Source organism: Oryctolagus cuniculus, chromosome 4 (assembly GCF_964237555.1).
Source record: "Oryctolagus cuniculus chromosome 4, mOryCun1.1, whole genome shotgun sequence".
NCBI classification, from domain to species: Eukaryota; Metazoa; Chordata; class Mammalia; order Lagomorpha; family Leporidae; genus Oryctolagus; species Oryctolagus cuniculus.
Window position 1 is genome coordinate 140034690 of NC_091435.1, and position 17782 is coordinate 140052471.

The window sequence follows — 17782 nt, forward strand, 5'->3', positions numbered from 1 at the left end:
GTGGCCAGGACTTGAACTGGCACTCATATGGGATGCCAGCTTTGCGAGCAGAGACTTTACCCACTGTACTTCAATGCTGGCCCCCATCTGGGGAGCTTTTGAAAATCTAAATGTCCAAGCTGGAGGTGGGGATCAAAAGACCCAGGGGTGGGGGCCAGGTATGAGTATTTGTAAAACATCTCTAGGTGATTACGAAGCTCAGCAACATTTGAGGACCGATGATGGAAGGAATTTCATGAGTCAGCACTTTGTGGCATAGTGTATTAGAGAACTCAGCTGAGTACTTTAATTCACAGACCTCGTGGATATTTACCTTTAAAGCACTTTAATGTTATGATAGTACATTACTTCTAAAAAAATAAAAAAGAAACTATCAGTGAAATTGAAAATTATTCTGTAATCTGAATTAGTGCCAAATCATTACAACCCATTCCCTTTTAAGGGGAAGAGCACTGGGAACATCCCAATCCTTTTTATAAGAACAGAAGCAGGAGAAATACCGCCAGATTAAGGGAAGAAAGACTATAAACAAAGAAAAGCTAAAATGATTATTTACTAAGAATTGCAAATGCTCATTTTCTGGGTCCACCACAAAGTTCCATTCTCTGCTGCTAGGACTTTGCGTAATTCACAGGGACGTGACGGTGGAGGGCTCGTGATTTTAGCTTATCAAAATAAACCCGAGGGTTCCTTTCCTAGCCTTCAGTGAAAACGGACATTTCACTCATCTTTAAGGAACAAAAAGGAAAAGAAAGGAAACCATGTCCCCATCGCGAGCTTGCCTGCCCTTTGCATCGCTCTGTAGTAGAAATGTCCATTTTAAGTGGTCAGGCTGCATTCAACTGTGTGAGGAGCATTGCAGCATTGTGTCAGGGGGTCTGGCGGAGGGGGTTCTTCACAATAACACACACACCCCGGACTTGGAGGAGTTACCCTTCCCATAACCCACAGGCCTGTTGGGGTCATTCAGTTCCTCAAACAGTCCTGTTTCTATAATTTCTTCCTGCCATGCGATGGGGACAGCCCCAGTTGCAAATCTTTGGAAGAACTTCTTATCTTTGTCATCAAATTCTACCCCCCGAACCTCAGAGAAATCTTCAATTTCATCGATGTCTTTGGCATAAACTACCGAAGGGTCTGGCACAAATGGGGGTTCAACCAGGCCGGCCTCCAGGCGGGGAAAGTTGATGGTTTGGAAGAAAGGGTGTTTCCTGGGATCATCAGACTTTTCTCTGCGGAGAAAGGAGAGCAATCAGCCCAAAGCACAGACCACCAACAAAACAGAAAAGGTTCCAGCAATAACAGTGGACAGCATTCTTTTCTTATAATGCATTTCATTTAAACATTATTTAACTATATTTATTTGAAAGGCAGAGAGACAGAAAGTGAGAAATAGAACGAGAGAGCCATCTCACATCTGTTGGCTCACTCCCCAGATGCCCACAGCAGCAGCCATGACAATCTGAACCTCCCACATGAGTGACAGGGACCCAAGTACTGGGACCATCATCTGCTACCTCCCAGAATGTGCATTAGCAAAAAGCTGGAATCAGGGGGCCAGCGCTGTGGCGCAGTAGGTTAATCCTCCACCTGTGGTGCCGGCATCCCATATCAGTGCTGGTTCTAGTCCTGGCTGCTCCTCTTCCGATCCATCTCTCTGCTGTGGCCTGGGAAAGCAGTAGAAGAGGCCCAAGCGTTTGGGCCCCTGCACCCACATGGGAGACCCGGAAGAAGCTCCTGGCTCCTGGCTTCGGATTGGCCCAGCTCTGGCCATTGCAGCCATTTGGGGAGTGAACCAGCAGATGGAAGACTTTTCTCTCTGTCTCCCTCTCACTGTCTGTAACTCTACCTCTTAATTAAATAAATAAAATCTTAAAAAAAAAGTTGGAATCAGAAGCAGAGCCAGAACTAGAAACCAGGCACTGTGATATGGGATGCAGGCATTCCAAGAGGTATCTTAACCACTGCACCAAACACCCGCCTGTTTTAGTTACAGAGAAAGTGTAAGAAATAAATAGAAGCTTTGAAAAATAACAACTTTTAAAATCACTCCCAATTCTGCAATAGGAAGACAGTAGCATTGTCATTGTATCCTAACAGTATGCACCTGTAGATGCGACTTTTCAGAGTTGAGCACTTGACATGACTTTAACTTCTGGTATTTGGTGAGAGCACCAGCAAAGTTCAGTGGGGTCAGGTCCACTTGCCTGCAGCTTCTAGTTGTTGTCTCCTTAGGGTCACACAGAACAAGCTAAGCAACTCTGCTCCACATAACCACCGCTCACATGGTGAAAGCAATGAGGGCAGGACGTTCGGCATAACAGTTAAGAGGCTGCTTAGGGTGCATAGGAGAGCACCTGGGGTTGAGTTCCAGCTCCAGTTCTGGATTGCAGCTTCTCGCCAATGCACACAATGGGAGGCAGCAGGCAGTGGCTTGAGTGTGAGGGTCCCCGCCACCCTTCTAGAGACCTGGATTGAGTTCTTGGCTCCCAGTTTCCACCTGGCCCAGTGCTGGCTGTTGTGGCCATTTGGGGGATGAACCAGTAAATGGGAGTTTGTGTTCTCTCTCTATATATATATATTTCCACCCCCACCCCCCGCTGTGTGTGTGTGTGTATGTGTGTCTATCTGTATCTCTCCGCAGCACACATACCTTATTTGTAACATGATATAATTTCTAGGAGCCCCACATACCTCCCCAACAGCCAAAATAATCTTGGTGGTATTTCTTTAAAGATTTATTTTGAAAGTCAGTTACAGAGAGAGAGAGAGAGAGAGAGAGAGAGAATCTTCTGTCCACTGGTTCACTTCTCAGAAGGCTGCAATGACCAGGGCTGGGCCAGGCTGAAGCCAGGAGTTAGGAGCTTCATCCAGGTCTCCCATGTGGGTGGCAGAAGCCCTAGCACTTGGGCTGTCCTTGGCTGCTTTTCCCAGGACATTAGCAAGGAGCTGGATGGGAAGTGGAATAGAGAGGACACAAACTGGTGCCTATATGGGATCCCAAGGTGGTAGGTGGCAGCTTTACCTGATATGCCACAACAATGCCAGCCCCTTTGGTATTTCTTCAAAGACTTCAATCATTAGTAATTTGCAATGACTGAGTGTGGTATGAATGAGCATACATTTGGTGCTGAAGACTATGGTTATTGTTATGAAACCCTCCTCTGTGCTAGAAGTTATTCCAGCATATGTCTTATAATTAGGAAAGAAGTATTTTCCCAACTGTGGAACCCCTTCCACTAGTTATCTGTTGCTGTATAACAAGTTGGCCCAGAATTCAGTGCCTTAGAACAACAAGCACCCATCATCTCAGTTTCTGTGGGTCAAGAATCTGGACGTGGCTTCACTGGAAGTCTCTGGCTCAAGGTCTCTCACGCAGTTGCAGTCAAGCTGTTGCAGGGCTGGTCTCATCTGAAGGCTTGGCTGGGGCATCATCAAGTCTCCATTACTCACTCCATGAGCACCTGCACAAGGCTGTCTTTTGACATTGAAGGCTGACTCTCTCTAAGGCAAATGAGAGTGAGAACAGAGAGACTGAGAGAGAGGAGACACTCCAAAACAGAAGCTGCAGTCTTTATTACCCATCCTCAAAGGACCCCTCATCACTCCTCCCTTGTTTTATTTGCTAGAAGCCAGTGAACAAAAGAGGCAGGGATCACTGGGACCACCTTAGGCCTGCCTACCCCATCTCTCTTGTTTCCTCTTCAGTCCAGGCTCTAGCAAAATTTAAAAAGGGTCACTTCGTGGCTTGAAATTCAAAAATAATTTTTTATCTTTCTTTGATCGGAATAGATGCGTTGGTGTGATGAAGAAATGTCTTCTATTTGGCAGACATCAATTTCCATCATAAATCAACTTTGACAGAGACCGATAAACACTCCTGATCCTCCTTTTACATTTTCCATTCCACATATCAAAAAGCTTTTTGGGAAAGGATTGAGGGCTTCCCCCACCATGTTGAATGGTAACTGTAGCAGATTCTACCCAGTAAGACAACCAGAAGCTAAGACCAATAATGATACCGCAGATGGTAACTAACATTTATTCAGGGCCCACTCTTGGCTAATACGATGTTAAACTCCCCTCTTACATTAACCAGCACGGCGGCCCAGTCTGACCCTCGTGCCTGTACTTTTAACTCTTTACTTGCTTCTGGGTTCCTAAACAGCTGTGCAACTGAGGAAACCAGAGAACGTAGGTGAGTTTTCCAAAGGAGAGGTTGTGATAAAATTTTCGCCCAGTCTGACCCTCGTGCCTGTACTTTTAACTCTTTACTTGCTTCTGGGTTCCTAAACAGCTGTGCAACTGAGGAAACCAGAGAACGTAGGTGAGTTTTCCAAAGGAGAGGTTGTGATAAAATTTTCTCATGGAGACAAGAAACTCAGTTGGAAGCATCTGACGCCCGGCCATGCCTCAGTTGCTCTTCTGGGTCTCAGGCCTTGTCCCGTCCAGAAAGGTCCATCAAGAGCTCCTAGACTTTTCCTTCCGTGTCTGGAGCATTGCATCCAGAGGGGCTGCAGGGTGTCTCTTTTCTTTCTAAAGCCACCAAGTTTCCATCCATCAAAAGAAGGGAAAATGCAGGCTTGCCATCTCCTAGAGCCCACAGACCCAATGTACCCAAAACGTGTTTGAAATCTACAATATTAAGAGCCTTGAGGAGAGTTCTTGTGATAAATTGAAGCTTCCAATACAGATTTTTTAAAACTTAGGTTTACTGAGATATAATTTACACAATAGTATTCACCTTTCTAAAGTATCGGATTTTTCAAGGTGGCAGAAGGACAGTGCAAATCCTATCTTAGATCAGGAATGAACCCCAGACTTATGTTTCTCAAAGAAAAGGCGTTGCAGTCAGGCCAGGTGCCACGAGGAGGGAGTTTTCAGCACCTCCACGATGGCCAGCAGCGGGAACACACTGTCCCAGGGGTCCAGAAGCCCTTAAACCTCACCCCGAGAAGCTTTAATGTGGATCAATGGAGAATGTCAAGGAGCTTGGTAACCTCGGAAGACTTGGCAAGGCGGTCCTTGTATCAGGATGAACAGTTCTCAAGCAGTGCCGCAAGCAATGCAGGCCTCCGGGCCTTGATCCGGCTGACTGCAGCCCTTTTGCAACTAATTGTGAAAGACTAGGGAACAGCAGCCCAGGCAGTGTCCGTGGGTGCCTGTACCACCAACAAGGACGAGGCTTTGCAACCTCTGCTCTCTCTGCTCCACGGAACGGGCCACCGCACAGCCAATCAGTTTTACCATTTGCAGTAGCAATGCTCACCACAGTGCACAGTGCTGCCATTAGAAATGGCACGGAGATGACTTTACTCTTGACTCTTTTCCTGGCAGCTTTGTGCAGTGTACTTTGGACAAGTAGGAGAGGCTGTTGATGGAGGCATCTTTAGCTTACATCCAAATGGGCAGCTGCAAGGCAGACTGGAGTGGATCAGATGTCAGATCATCAGCAGAGGCTCTTTTGTTACGGAAGCCTACAAGGAGATTATAATAGATTTTCTTGTAATAGTCACTGAAGCAAAGAGACCACCTGCCCACCCATGAGGACCACACTGTGGGATTTGTTCTGCCAAGAACAGTGGGTATTGGCACGGGGTTGTGTTGCCTTGCGTGGTTATTTGCTCTTGTTCTTCTGCTTTGAAGGACTGGAAGAAAAGCTGCAAAAAACTTAACTGAGCTTCACGGTTTTCTTTATTGGGAAAGGTCATAGTTGTCTCTGTTCGGAGCCCCCGCGAGACGCTCAGAAAAGCTTTGGCTTCTTCTCTGACTCCCAGACCCGTAAAGGCAAAAACAGAACTCCTCCTCAGTGAGGTGTAAAGAAGGGTCTCTAACTTATCCTAAGTGCTTGTGTACACAGCAGGGAGGGGCACTGGAACTCTGCGGTGTAACATGCTGTCTAGGCATTTGTCTTGGCCTTGGAGGACACCACAGAGTTCATCAAACATTACCTCATTTGAATGAATTTTTGAAAAAATACGAAGAGTTGGAATGAAAGTGTCGGAAGGTTTGTCTCTCACTGAACAGCTTTTTTGTTACATGTCTTTCCTCTAATGGCGTAAACAGATCGATTGAAAACAATCACGGCGGGCGCCGTGGCTCAATAGGCTAATCCTCCGCCTTGCGGCGCTGGCACACCGGGTTCTAGTCCCGGTCGGGGCGCCAGATTCTGTCCCGGTTGCCCCTCTTCCAGGCCAGCTCTCTGCTGTGGCCCGGGAGTGCAGTGGAGGATGGCCCAAGTGCTTGGGCCCTGCACCCACATGGGAGACCAGGAAAAGCACCTGGCTGCTGGCTTCAGATCAGTGCGATGCGCCGGCCGCAGTGCGCCGGCCGCGGCGGCCACTGGAGGGTGAACCAATGGCAAAAAGGAAGACCTTTCTCTCTGTCTCTCTCTCTCTCTCACTGTCCACTCTGCCTGTCAAAAAAAAAAAAAAAAAAAAAAAAAAAAAAGAAAACAATCACAACAACAGATGTTTTATCAAAATGCTCTGCTTGATGAAGCAGCTTCAGGCAATGATCTAGTGCTATAAGGTGGCATTTTCATCAAGAAGTTTGTCAATATTTTATTTATCAATCCAAAGTGTGCTTGTCAAGCTTCGAGATAGACTTTCATTCAAACTCGCTAATCAGGGCATCCCCTGAGTGGTGTTCCCTTCATCTATAGAATGCTGGCTTCCCTGACTCAGCCACTGTTCCCCTCTGCTCCTCAAGCTGACAGCCAGGACAGGACAGGAGAGCGTGGTTGTTAGTGGGCACCGTGGCTCGTTCACCTCTCCTGGCCAGGCACACAGAAGCCATTACCAGCCAGCTCTCTCACCCTTCGGCAGGACCTGAGGACAGCAGGGTGTGTGAAGTCAAGTGAGTCACTTCCCAGCTGTGCCAGACAGAAGCTCTGTGAGTTCTCTATGTTCTCTCTTCTGCTCTGGCAATCGGAAGTCACAAGTTCCAACGTAGCTGTGAGACTGGAAGCAGCCTGGATCTCTGTGTCACTGCTTGGAAGAGAGGTGCTTTGGAGATCTACTGGACCCTTAATGGGCTTTGTGTGAATGAGAAATCATTTTTAAAATTATATATATTTATTTATTTGCAAGGAGCGCGCGCACACACACACACAGAGAGAGAGAGAGAGAGAGAGAGAGGTCCCATCTGCTGTTCATTCTCCAAATGCCTGCAACAGCCAGAGCTGAGCCTGGCTAGAGCTGCAGGCTGGAAACTCAGTGCAGGTCACCCATGTAGCTGGCAGAAACCCAACTACTACTTCCATCGCCGCTGTCTCCCAGAGTCTACTTAGTAGGAAACTGGAGTCCAAAGGTAGAGCTGGGCATCCAACTCAGGTACTCTGATATGTGATGCAGGTGTCTTACCTGCTAGACCAAATGCCCTCCCTGAAAAATCATCTCTTTTTTTGTTTCAAGCTGCTGAGACTTGATGCTTTGCTTGTTACCAGGACGTGATCTATTCTGACCTTACTGATATTAACAACCTCAGCGTCGACACAGGAAAATCAGTTCCATATTTCACTTCCACACAATGTAGAATTTTATCTACCTTCAAAATACTCATTAGTTAGTTTGATCATCTCTCATGCTTTGATAGTTACCACAAATGAATCTTGTTTGGCTGTTTTGAAAAATCCAGTCAGCTTACCTCCATGCCGGAACATCTTGAGCTAAGGCAACCTTGTTCCAGAGCCTCCAATGGCAACGATTTAGAAGACTGAGTCACCTGGCTGCCTAAGTCCCGGTGCTCTGTTCGAAGCCAGTCATGCTACTTCCAGGTTTAGAGTTTAGATTTGCACATACGTTTAGATTTTGAAAACTCAATCCAAGTAATTTGAGAAATTCAAGCTTACTGTTCAGTCAAACTAGTGTCTGATCGTTTCCTTAAAACAAGTGAATAATAATGATCACTTATTGAATAATTCAGAAGCTATGTTTTACCTACCTTTAGTACATTAAGTCTAAACCCCCAAATGCTCCACTGTTTCAGCTGGGGTTCTTTGCAGAAACAGAGCCAACAGAATGTTGAAGAGGTCCAGAAAGCACCACTGTGACATCATTTTGAGCCAATCAGCATTAGGAGATGTAGGTTCTGAACTCCCCCATCTGCCCAAGAGAACTCGAGGGTCCATATCCCCTCCCCAGGAGATTCGCACTGGAGAGGGAGGAAGCCAGCACCACACTAAACAGACTCTGTCACTTCTCCCATCGTGTCTGCTGAAGCTCCATCTATCTTTCCTAAAAGCCATGTTTTCCTATATCACTCTTGTCCCTCTTCCCTTCTTCTGTTAAGATGGTACGCTGGGGCCAGTGCTGTGGCACAGTAGGTTAATCCTCTGTGGTGCTGGCATCCCACATGGGCGCCGGTTCTAGTCCTTGCTGCTCCACTTTTGATCCAGCTCTCTGCTATGGCCTGGGAAAGCAGTTGAAGATGGCCCAAGTGCTTGGGCCCCTGTACCTGCTTGGGAGACCCGGAAGAAGCTCCTGGCTCCTGGCTTCGGATCAACTCAGTTCCAGCCATTGTGGCCATTTGGGAAGTGAACCAGTGGATGGAAGACCTTTCTCTCTGTCCTCTCCCTCTCACTGTCTGCAACTCTACCTCTCAAATAAAATCTGAAAAAAAGATGGTATGTTTACTCTGAATTCTGCCTCCATGTCACATTTTTTTCTCATGTGAATTCCAGCCTATGTACATGAATAAAAATTTGTCTTTTTCTCTTATGAAGCTGTATCTTTCATCAGTTTAATTTACAGATGGAGTCTCCAAGTATTGCTACTAAGAAGGTATTGGGGGTATATATATATATATGTATATATATACTAATATATATGTATATACATATACATATATATACTCATACATATATATGTATGTGTGTCTATATATGTATATATATATACACACACACATATATATACACACACACATACTCTCACATATATATGAGTCCTGGCTGCTTCACTTCTGATCCAGCTCCCTGCTAATGCACCTGGGAAAACAGTGGAGGATGGTCCATGTCCTCAGGCCCCTGTACCCATGTGTGAGACCCAGAAGATGCTCCTGGCTCCTGGCTTTGGCCTGGCCCAGGCTTGGCCGTTATGGCCATTTGGGAAGTGAACCAGCGATGGAAGATCTCTCTCTCTCTCTGTAACTCTGACTTTTAAATTTAAAAATATTTTTTTAAAAAAAGATACTGGAATGTTTTTCTCTCCAACAGAGTGTGTGTTGAGAGAGAGATAGAGAGAGGGATTTTAAGGAATTGGCTCATGTGACTGGGGAGGTTGGGCAACCACAAAGGGTTGCAGTTGGAGCCCAAAGGCAGTCTGATGGCAGAACTCTCATTGGCTCTGGGAAAGTCAACCTTGTTCTATGAAAACACTCGGCTGATGGAACGAGGCCCTCCCACATCGTGGTGGGGCATCTGCTTTACCCAAAGTCTACTGATTTAAATATGAAACTCATCTAAAAACCTGCACAGAAACATCTGGAGTACTTGATCAAATATGTAGGTACTATGGTCTAGTGGAACTGACACATAAAATTGATCATCACACCCACAAACCTCTCATTATATATATGAAGATATTGAGATGTAAAGAAAGCAAAAAAAAAATGAGGTGCAAAACTAATCTCAACTATACTTAATAGCTGGCAACATTATATGCACTCCCTCAGTAGCTGTTGAATGACTGACTATATTTTACAGAAGGCATTTGAAATGGGCAGAATTTTCCGGAAGTATGACTATCAGTACTGATAGTTTGAAAAAGTTTTTTTTTTCATTTTGGAATAGATAATTTATTTGCACGATTCAAAATTCAGAAGACAAGATTGGTATATTGTGCAAATTCTTTTTTTTTTTTTATAAAAATGAGTTATCTATTTATTTGAAAGGCAGAGTTACAGAGAGAGAGAGAGAGAGAGAGAGAGAGATCTTCCATCCTCTGGTTCACTCCCCAGATGGCTGCAATGGCCAGGGCTGGGTCAGGCTGAAGCCAGGAGGCAGGAACTTCTTTCAGGTTTCCCACATGGGTGCAGTGGCCCAAGTACTTGGGCCATCATCTTCCGTTGCTTTCCTAGGCACATTAGCAGGGAGTTAGATCAGAAGTGGAGCAGCCAGGACCTGAACCAGTGCCCAATATGGGATGCTGGCACTGTAGGTAGAGCTTTACCCTCTACGCTACAGCACAGGCGCCTGTGCAAATTCTCATTTGCATCCCCATGACCAGCCCCAGTTTTCCTTTCTTATGGGCAACCAATCCCAGAAATTCCTTGCATGTATTCATTAAAATATTCTTTACAACTTTTGAATTATGTATTCTTTCTCTCTTTTTCATGCAAGTTGTACCTCTTTTTTTTTTTTTTTTTCACTTTAAAATGTATCTTGGAGTGTTCCATATCAGGTGTTTAGTGTTTGAAAGCACTGGAAATACTTAACAAAATAATATACAACTATCATAGGAAAATGATAGCCCTCAATTCCAAGACATGCCACAGATCCAAAGCATTGTCCGGGCACCCTGGGCAGCGCTGTGATCGGCAGTCATTGTCCAGGCACCCTGGGCAGCGCTGTGATGGCAGTCATTGTCCGGGCACCCTGGGCAGCGCTGTGATCGGCAGTCACCTCGTTCCGGGGGCTTACCTGCTTCCTAAGCGCTGCTCCGGCTTCTTAGCCAGGAAGAGCCTGCAGATATCTTTTGCTTCCTCTGTGAAGCCATCATGTTGGAATACAACCTCTTCTTTCAGGGTTCTTTGCTTTAGGTCTTCTTTGCTGATCTTTTCCTTGTAATCTTTGAATGGGGTTCGTCCAGCAACCATTTCATAAATACTGCATCCCATCGCAAACCAGTCCACAGGGTAGGAATAACTCACCTTTTCCATAAGGATCTCGGGAGCCATGTAACCATTGGTTCCAGCCTGTGCACCCCAAACCAAACACAAAACAAAAGAAAACCACTAAGGGGAGTGTAACAGGCACTGCTGGTTGCCTACTCAATACCCAGTCTCCTTTTGTTTCCTTGTTAGTTTGTTTGAAGTACAATGTGTCTAACCTCCTCTCTCTCTGCTTTCCCAGCAGCCCCTGATGAATAACACATAAAGAGTTGTTAGCTAAGGGACAGACATGGCTGCTTTGGAAGTGGGAAAATTACTTAGCCTCTCCTAGTCTCATCACCTCATCTTTTTTTTTTTTTTTTAAAGTTATTTTATTTATTTGAAAAGGGGAAAGAGGAGATAGATGATAGAGATAGATAGATAAATAGATAGATAGATAGATAGATAGATAGATAGATAAATAGAGAACCAAGTAAGCATTCTCACACACTACTTCACTCCCCAAATTCCCACAATGGCCAGGGCTGGGCCAAGCCAAAGCCAGGAGCCGGAACTCAATCAGTCTCCCATATGGGTGACAGGGACTCATATGTGAGCTGTAATCTGCTGCCTCCCAGGATCTGCATCTGCAGGAAGCTGGATTCAGAATTCAAGGTGGGACTCAAACCCAGGCATTGTGATGTGGGTTGCGGTGTGGTCACTGCTGTGCCCAGCCCCTCACCACTTCACCTTTAAGATGAGTTGTCTCTCTGATCTCAGAATAAATGTCTTGGTTTGAACAGCAGACTCTGGCTTGTTATCTTCCCTGATGAGCCTTTGGGTGTGTATAGATTGTGTCCATTATGAACAATGGGCTTGTGAGAATCTCAGTATATGTTCCTTTTCCTTCCTTCTGAGTCATTTCTTTGAGACACACATGCCAAAATTAACCAACCTCATTTTTTAAGATTCAAGGATAACAGAAAACTAAAAGTATTTTTTAAGGTGGAATATTTTGGTAGTAATGGTGGATGTCCACACACTATCTAACCCATGATGTTTCTTACTCTATTTGCTATGTGGTGACATTAAAACCATTCTTCTCTTCCTGTCTATGCATTAAATAATTAACACCATCATTTTAACTGAGAAAATTCCAATTTCACATGACACTTTATTTAATATGCATGCCAGAATACTGTAGGCATTTTTTTTTTTTTAGTGACAATGTATGTCACATGATCATTGGGTTAAAAACACATGTAAGTTGATAATTGTGGCTAAGTACATCTAATGTAAAATTTACTATCTTAACCAGGTTTTTAAATTTTTTTTTATTTTTTGCCAGGCAGAGTTAGACAGTGAGAGAGAGACAGAGACAGAGAGAGAGCTATAGACAGTGAGAGAGAGACAGAGAGAAAGGTCTTCCTTCCGTTGGTTCACTCCCCTAATGGCCGCTACGTCAATCCGAAGCCAGGAGCCGGGTACTTCCTCCTGGTCTCCCATGCGGGTACAGGGCCTAAGCACTTGGGCCACAGCAGAGAGCTGGACTGGAAGAGGAGAAACCGGGACAGAACCAGTGCCCCAACCAAGACTAGAACCCGGGGTGCCAGCACCGCAGGTGGAGGATTAGCCTAGTGAGCCACGGTGCCGGCCCATCTTAACCGTTTTTAAGAGTATGGTTCAGTCATGTTTAAATACATTACTGTGCAAGCAATCTCCAGAGTTCTTGCATCTTGCAAAACTGAAACTCTGTACCCATTAAGCAACAATGCCCCATTTCCCCTCCTGTTGGCCTCTGGCACCCACCCTTGCACGTTAGTGTCACGGTCGGTTGCTGTGATTTGACTACTGTAGGTATCTCGTATAAATGGAATTATATGTTACTAACCTTTTGTGACTGTGATTTTAACACATTCATTCAATAGATATTTAATGATTACCTATAACATGCCTTGTGATTATAAAGTATATATTTACATTATAACACGTTTTCACCAAACGAATTGGCTTTTGGCAGAAGCACAACGAATAGCTTCTGTAGCAATTAAAAATACAAACAAGAAACATCTTAAAGTGACTGTAGGTTTCTATTAATACCTAAAACTGATCATTTAAATCATCAGCAGAGATGTGGGAGGCAGATACATGTATTCTGTAAATTAACTCAGACTTCTAGAAGAATAAGAAGGCATAGAATAGTAAAAATCAAACTGTTCCTGTCCATCAATGAGGTTGGTTAATTTTGGCATGTGTGTCTCAAAGAAATGACTCAGAAGGAAGGAAAAGGAACTTATACTGAGAGTCTTACAAGCCCGTTGTTCATAATGGACACAATCTATACACACCCAAAGGTTCATCAGGGAAGATAACAAGCCAGAGTCTGCTGTTCAAACCAAGACCTTTATATATGGGATGGCCATCACACCCTGCTTGCAACTATGCATTTCAGCATGTCAAAGTTGAAAGTGCTTAGCTGTTCATGAAGTCATTATGTTTTTTATGTGCCCAGTATATGAAATGCTTGAGGAATATGGAATTTCATGGGTAATTTCTACATGCATCACAAGAATGAAAAAGCATAAATGAGCCGAGTACTGATCAAAACTAGTTGGCCTGTGCAGAAGTATTTTGGAAGTATTTTGGAAGACTGGCCGTGAGTCAGCAGGGCCCTGCTGTTTTCAGAGAAGCTGGTATATAATTTGGGTAACCGTATGTTCCGGTTTGCCTGGGACAGTCCTGGTTTACATCTGTTGCACTGGCGTCTTGTCCAGTTTTGCATTTGTCCAGACAAAAGGATCGTGTAGGTGCTGTGAGGCCCAGGATATAGTCTTACTCATTTTTGTATCCAAACCTAGGTACTTACCACAGGGCCTCACTTAGTGCATGCCCAACAGAAGTTTGTTAAATAAACAACAGAAAAGATGGTGACTGTGTGTTTTCCATTCGCCATCCAGTAAACATCTATTGAGCCATGCCCTGTAATGAGTTCCAGGAACATGAAGATATATAAGGCCTGACCTTGCCCTTGGGAATTTAGAGTCTGCTGGATGCGGGTCAAAAGGTTAACACCAGGGCAGGAAGTCCAGAGAGCGTGTGGGGAGATTGCCCCACCTAGCAGCCTATTCAGGTAGTGAGCATGTGCAAAAGTTGTAGTCAGGACATATGTGGGCAGTTAGAGACCTTTAAGGAATTTGGTGGGGCCAGTGCTGTGATATAGTAGGTCAAGCCTTCGCCTTGGCACTGGCATCCCATATGGGTGCTGGTTCAAGTCCCAGCTGCTCCACTGCTGATCCAGCTCCCTGCTAAAGGCCTGGAAAAGCAGTGGAAGATGGCCCAAGTGCTTGAGACCCTGCACCCATATTGGGGACCTCAAAGAAGCTCTTGTTTCCTGGCTTTGGCCTGGCCCAGCCCTGGCCATTGTAGCCATTTGGGAAGTGAACCAGTGGATGGAAGATCTCTCTGTTTCTCCCTTTCCCTATAACTCTGCGTTTCAAATAAATAGATAAATTTAAAAAAAGGATTTGCACAATATACCCCTCTTGTCTTCTGAATTTTGAACCATGCAAGTGTATTATCTATTCCAAAATAAGGAGGAAAAAGGAGTTGGGGGGTGGTGGTGGTGTGTGATTCCAAGCTGGCTGCTAGCTCATTGGGCACAGAGAATCTTCTGGAAAGAGCACAGGAGGAGCCTCAGGAGAGAGAGAGGGGAATGCAGCTACCCAGCATCTGCCATCAAGTAATGTTTCATCACTTGAGGGTTACTCAGAGAGCTAACCTGGCTGTATTTGCAGATGTGTAAAATAGATCATTAGCAGTTCTCTGGGAAATAAGGTTCCATATCCCACAGTGCTGATCTGTTTTTTTTTTTTTTTCCCAAGATTTATTTGTTTATTTGAAGGGCAGAGTTACAGAGAGGCAGAAGTAGAGGCGGGTGGGGTGGTCTTCCCTCCACTGGTTCACTCCCCAGATGGCAACAATGGCTGGAGCTGCACTGATCCAAAGCCAGGAGCCTGGAGCTTCTTCCGAGTCTCCCACATGTTAAGGGGCCCATCTAAGGTCCTTGGGCCATCTACTGCTGCTTTCTCAGGCTATAGAAAAGAGCTGGATTGGAAGTAGAGCAGCTGGGACTCGAACCAGCACCCATATGGGATGCTGGCACTGCATGTGGTAGCTTTACCCACTACGACACAGTGCACTGGGCTGGATTGATCTGGTTTTGAAAACAGAGGAGCAAGTCAGCTTAGATGTGCTGCAACAGGGAGTGTCCAAGAGACAGGGGAAAGGAGGCATGGGAGGGGAAACAGTAGTGCATGGGGTTTGTGGCCCGACAGCAATGTTACAAGACTTCTCGGTGACAGATTGTGGTGTGGAGCTCTGTTCATCCACAGTGCTGTCTACTGGCTGGTCCCTCAATCCACAGATCAGTGACTGACCCTTTGGGGAAAGGTTCTCATCTATTTCTCTGATCATTTTCTCTCTTCTCTTTTGTTTGGAAACTCTGAACTTATTCTTTATGTTTCTTATCTTTTGCTCTTATTTTCTTTCTCTCTTTAAAGAAAGATTTATTTATTTGAAAGTGAGAGTTACAGAGACACAGGGAGAGACAGAGGTCTTCCATCTGCTGGTTCACTCCCCAGATGGCCACAATGGCCAGGGCTGGGCCAAGCCGAAGCCAGGAGAGCAGGAGCTTCATCCAGGTCTGCTATGTGCGTGCAGGAGCCCAAGCACTTGGGCCATCTTCCACTGCTTTCCCAGGCACATTAGCAGGGAGCTAGAATGGAAGTGGAGCAGCCAGGACATGACCCAGTGCCCACATGGGATGCTGGGGTTGCAGGCGCCGGCTGAATCTGCTGTTGCCATGACGCTAGTCCTTCTGCTCCTGTTTTCTAGCTCTGTGTCTTCATTTATTTTTCTGAGGGAGAGATGACACCTCTGTTTTTTCCTCCAACCATTCTATTTTTTTAAAGTATTTTACTATGGGAAATCTCAAACACATACAAAAGAAGAGAGACTAGAATAATAAACAACATACCCTACACTTGGCTGCAGCAGTTACCCATCTATGGCTACTTTTGCTTCATCTGTGGCCCTACGCATCCCTTTACCCAGACTGTCCTTGTCATCGCGTCACGTCTATGTCACTGTGAATCTCTGAAAGACAAGGCCACTTCAAAAACAAAACAAAAAAGCACTACCATACCATCCTTTCACCATACGAATAAAGATTCTTCAACATTACCAACTATTTTGACATGTTTACCTCTCTCCAGTTGTCCTAGGAACATTTTCGAGTTTGTTTAAATTTGGATCCAAATAAGGTTCATCTGGTGGGACAGACTGATAGGCTTCTTAAATCCGCTTTAATATATAGGTTCCTCCTCTGTCTGCCTCCCCTTGTCCCTCCCATAAGCTTTTGTTGACAACAAACTGACCAAACCACACAGTTTTCCACAGGCTGATCTTGCTGACCGCATTGCTGTGATGTCATTGAATCTGCTCCTGGCATTTCCTGTAAATCGATAGCTAGACCTAGAGGCCTCATTCTCCAACTGAACGGTTCACTTTTGCGAATATGAAGGGACTTCAAAAAGTTTGTGGAAAATGAAATTAAAATATGATGTACTTTGATCTAGACCCCTCTGTCATGCTAGGCAGTTTCCTCCGAGAATATCCTCTTTTGTGTCTGACTTCTTGTGTTTAACATAATATTTTTTAGATTTACCCATGCTGTTGAGCAAGTATATTTGCATATTTTTATTTCAAATGTTCTTATAATTCCAAATATTCCTTTTTTATAGCCTTTGTTTTTTTTTTAAAAAAACTATTTATTTGAAAAGCAGAGATACAAAGTGAGGAGGGGGGCTGGGATCTTCTTTTCTATACACTGGTTCACTCCCCAAATGGCTGCAATGGCCAGAACTGGGCTGATAGGACACCAGGAGCCAGAAGGTTCTTCCAGATCTCCCACGTGGGTGCAGGGGCCCAAGCGCTAGGGTCATCCTCTGCTGCTTTCCAGGGCACATTAGAAGGGAGCTGAATTGCCACAGCACCAGCGTGGCCCCTAGCCTTTGTTTTTCTTTCTTTCTTTTTCTTTTTTTTAAAGATTTATTTATTTGAGAAGTAGAGTTATAGACAGTGAGAGGGAGAGACAGAGAGAAAGGTCTTCCTTCTGCTGGTTCACTCCCCAGAAGGCCACAATGGCTACAGCTGTGCCGATCCAAAGCCAGGAGCCAGGAGCTTCTTCCGGGTCTCCCACGTGGGTGCAGGGGCCCAAGTGCTTGGGCTATCTTCTACTGCTTTCCCAGGACGTAGCAGAGAGCTGGATTGGAAGAGGGGCAGCCGGGACTAGAACTGGAGCCCATATGGGATGCCGGCACCGCAAGTAGAGAATTAACCTACTGCACCACAGAGCCGGCCTCACTTTTATTTTTGTTCGATGGACACCATTTCTTCTCTTCAATCTCAAAACATACTAATTACAGTCTTTAAAGAATCTGGTCATCTCCTCCCTCCATCATTCCTGTTTCCTATAAACTTCTTTCTTCTGATTGCTTTAGCGCTGCTTTCATTCTGGAGTATGTTTTCAAATGACAAAGAATCTTGTTTTAAAAAAAATTTTTTTTTAATTTATTTGAAAGTCAGAGTTACAGAGAGAGAGGGAGAGACCTTCCGTCTGCTGGTTCACTCCCCAAATGGCTGCAATGGCCAGAACTGTGCCAGGCCAAAGCCAGGAGCTTCATCTGGGTCTCCCACATGGGTGGCAGAGGCCCAAGTAGTTGGGCCTTCTTCCACTTCTTTCCCAAGCTCATTAGTGGGGAGCTGGATTGGAAGTAGGACAAGAACCAGCACTCATATGGGATGCTGGTGTTGCCCGGGCAACAGCTTAACCTGCTATGCCACAATGCCAGCCCAAGTAAATGATTTTGGACTCTGTGTTCATATCTAAGAGTGAAACACTAGAGAGCTG

The 17782-nt window shown here is 45.1% G+C and overlaps 1 protein-coding gene and 1 long non-coding RNA gene across 5 annotated transcripts in view; one reads left to right on the forward strand and one right to left on the reverse strand.

The window, feature by feature from the left end:
* LOC103350406 (uncharacterized) overlaps positions 1-17782 on the forward strand; it is a 66889-nt gene that overhangs the window by 47718 nt on the left and 1389 nt on the right. For 2 of the 3 annotated variants that reach the window (XR_007924527.2, XR_007924525.2), the window contains exon 5: positions 3793-6439. The exons of the other annotated variant lie outside the window; for it this stretch is intronic. This is a non-coding gene — a long non-coding RNA (uncharacterized lncRNA). Of the gene's footprint in view, positions 1-3792; positions 6440-17782 lie in introns of those variants that run through there. 3 annotated transcript variants of the gene reach the window in all.
* GRK7 (G protein-coupled receptor kinase 7) overlaps positions 309-17782 on the reverse strand; it is a 33861-nt gene continuing 16387 nt past the window's right edge. Inside the window, exons 3-5 of one of the 2 annotated variants that reach the window (XR_011388181.1) lie at positions 10643-10917; positions 2108-3504; positions 1094-1232 (exon numbers count right to left, since the gene is read on the reverse strand). Coding sequence is in view for 1 of the 2 variants with exons in the window: in XM_002716563.5 (XP_002716609.1) it covers positions 896-1232; positions 10643-10917 (612 nt within the window). In the remaining variant the exon portion in view is untranslated. Of the gene's footprint in view, positions 1233-2107; positions 3505-10642; positions 10918-17782 lie in introns of both variants that reach the window. The other variant, XM_002716563.5, reaches the window with a different exon arrangement.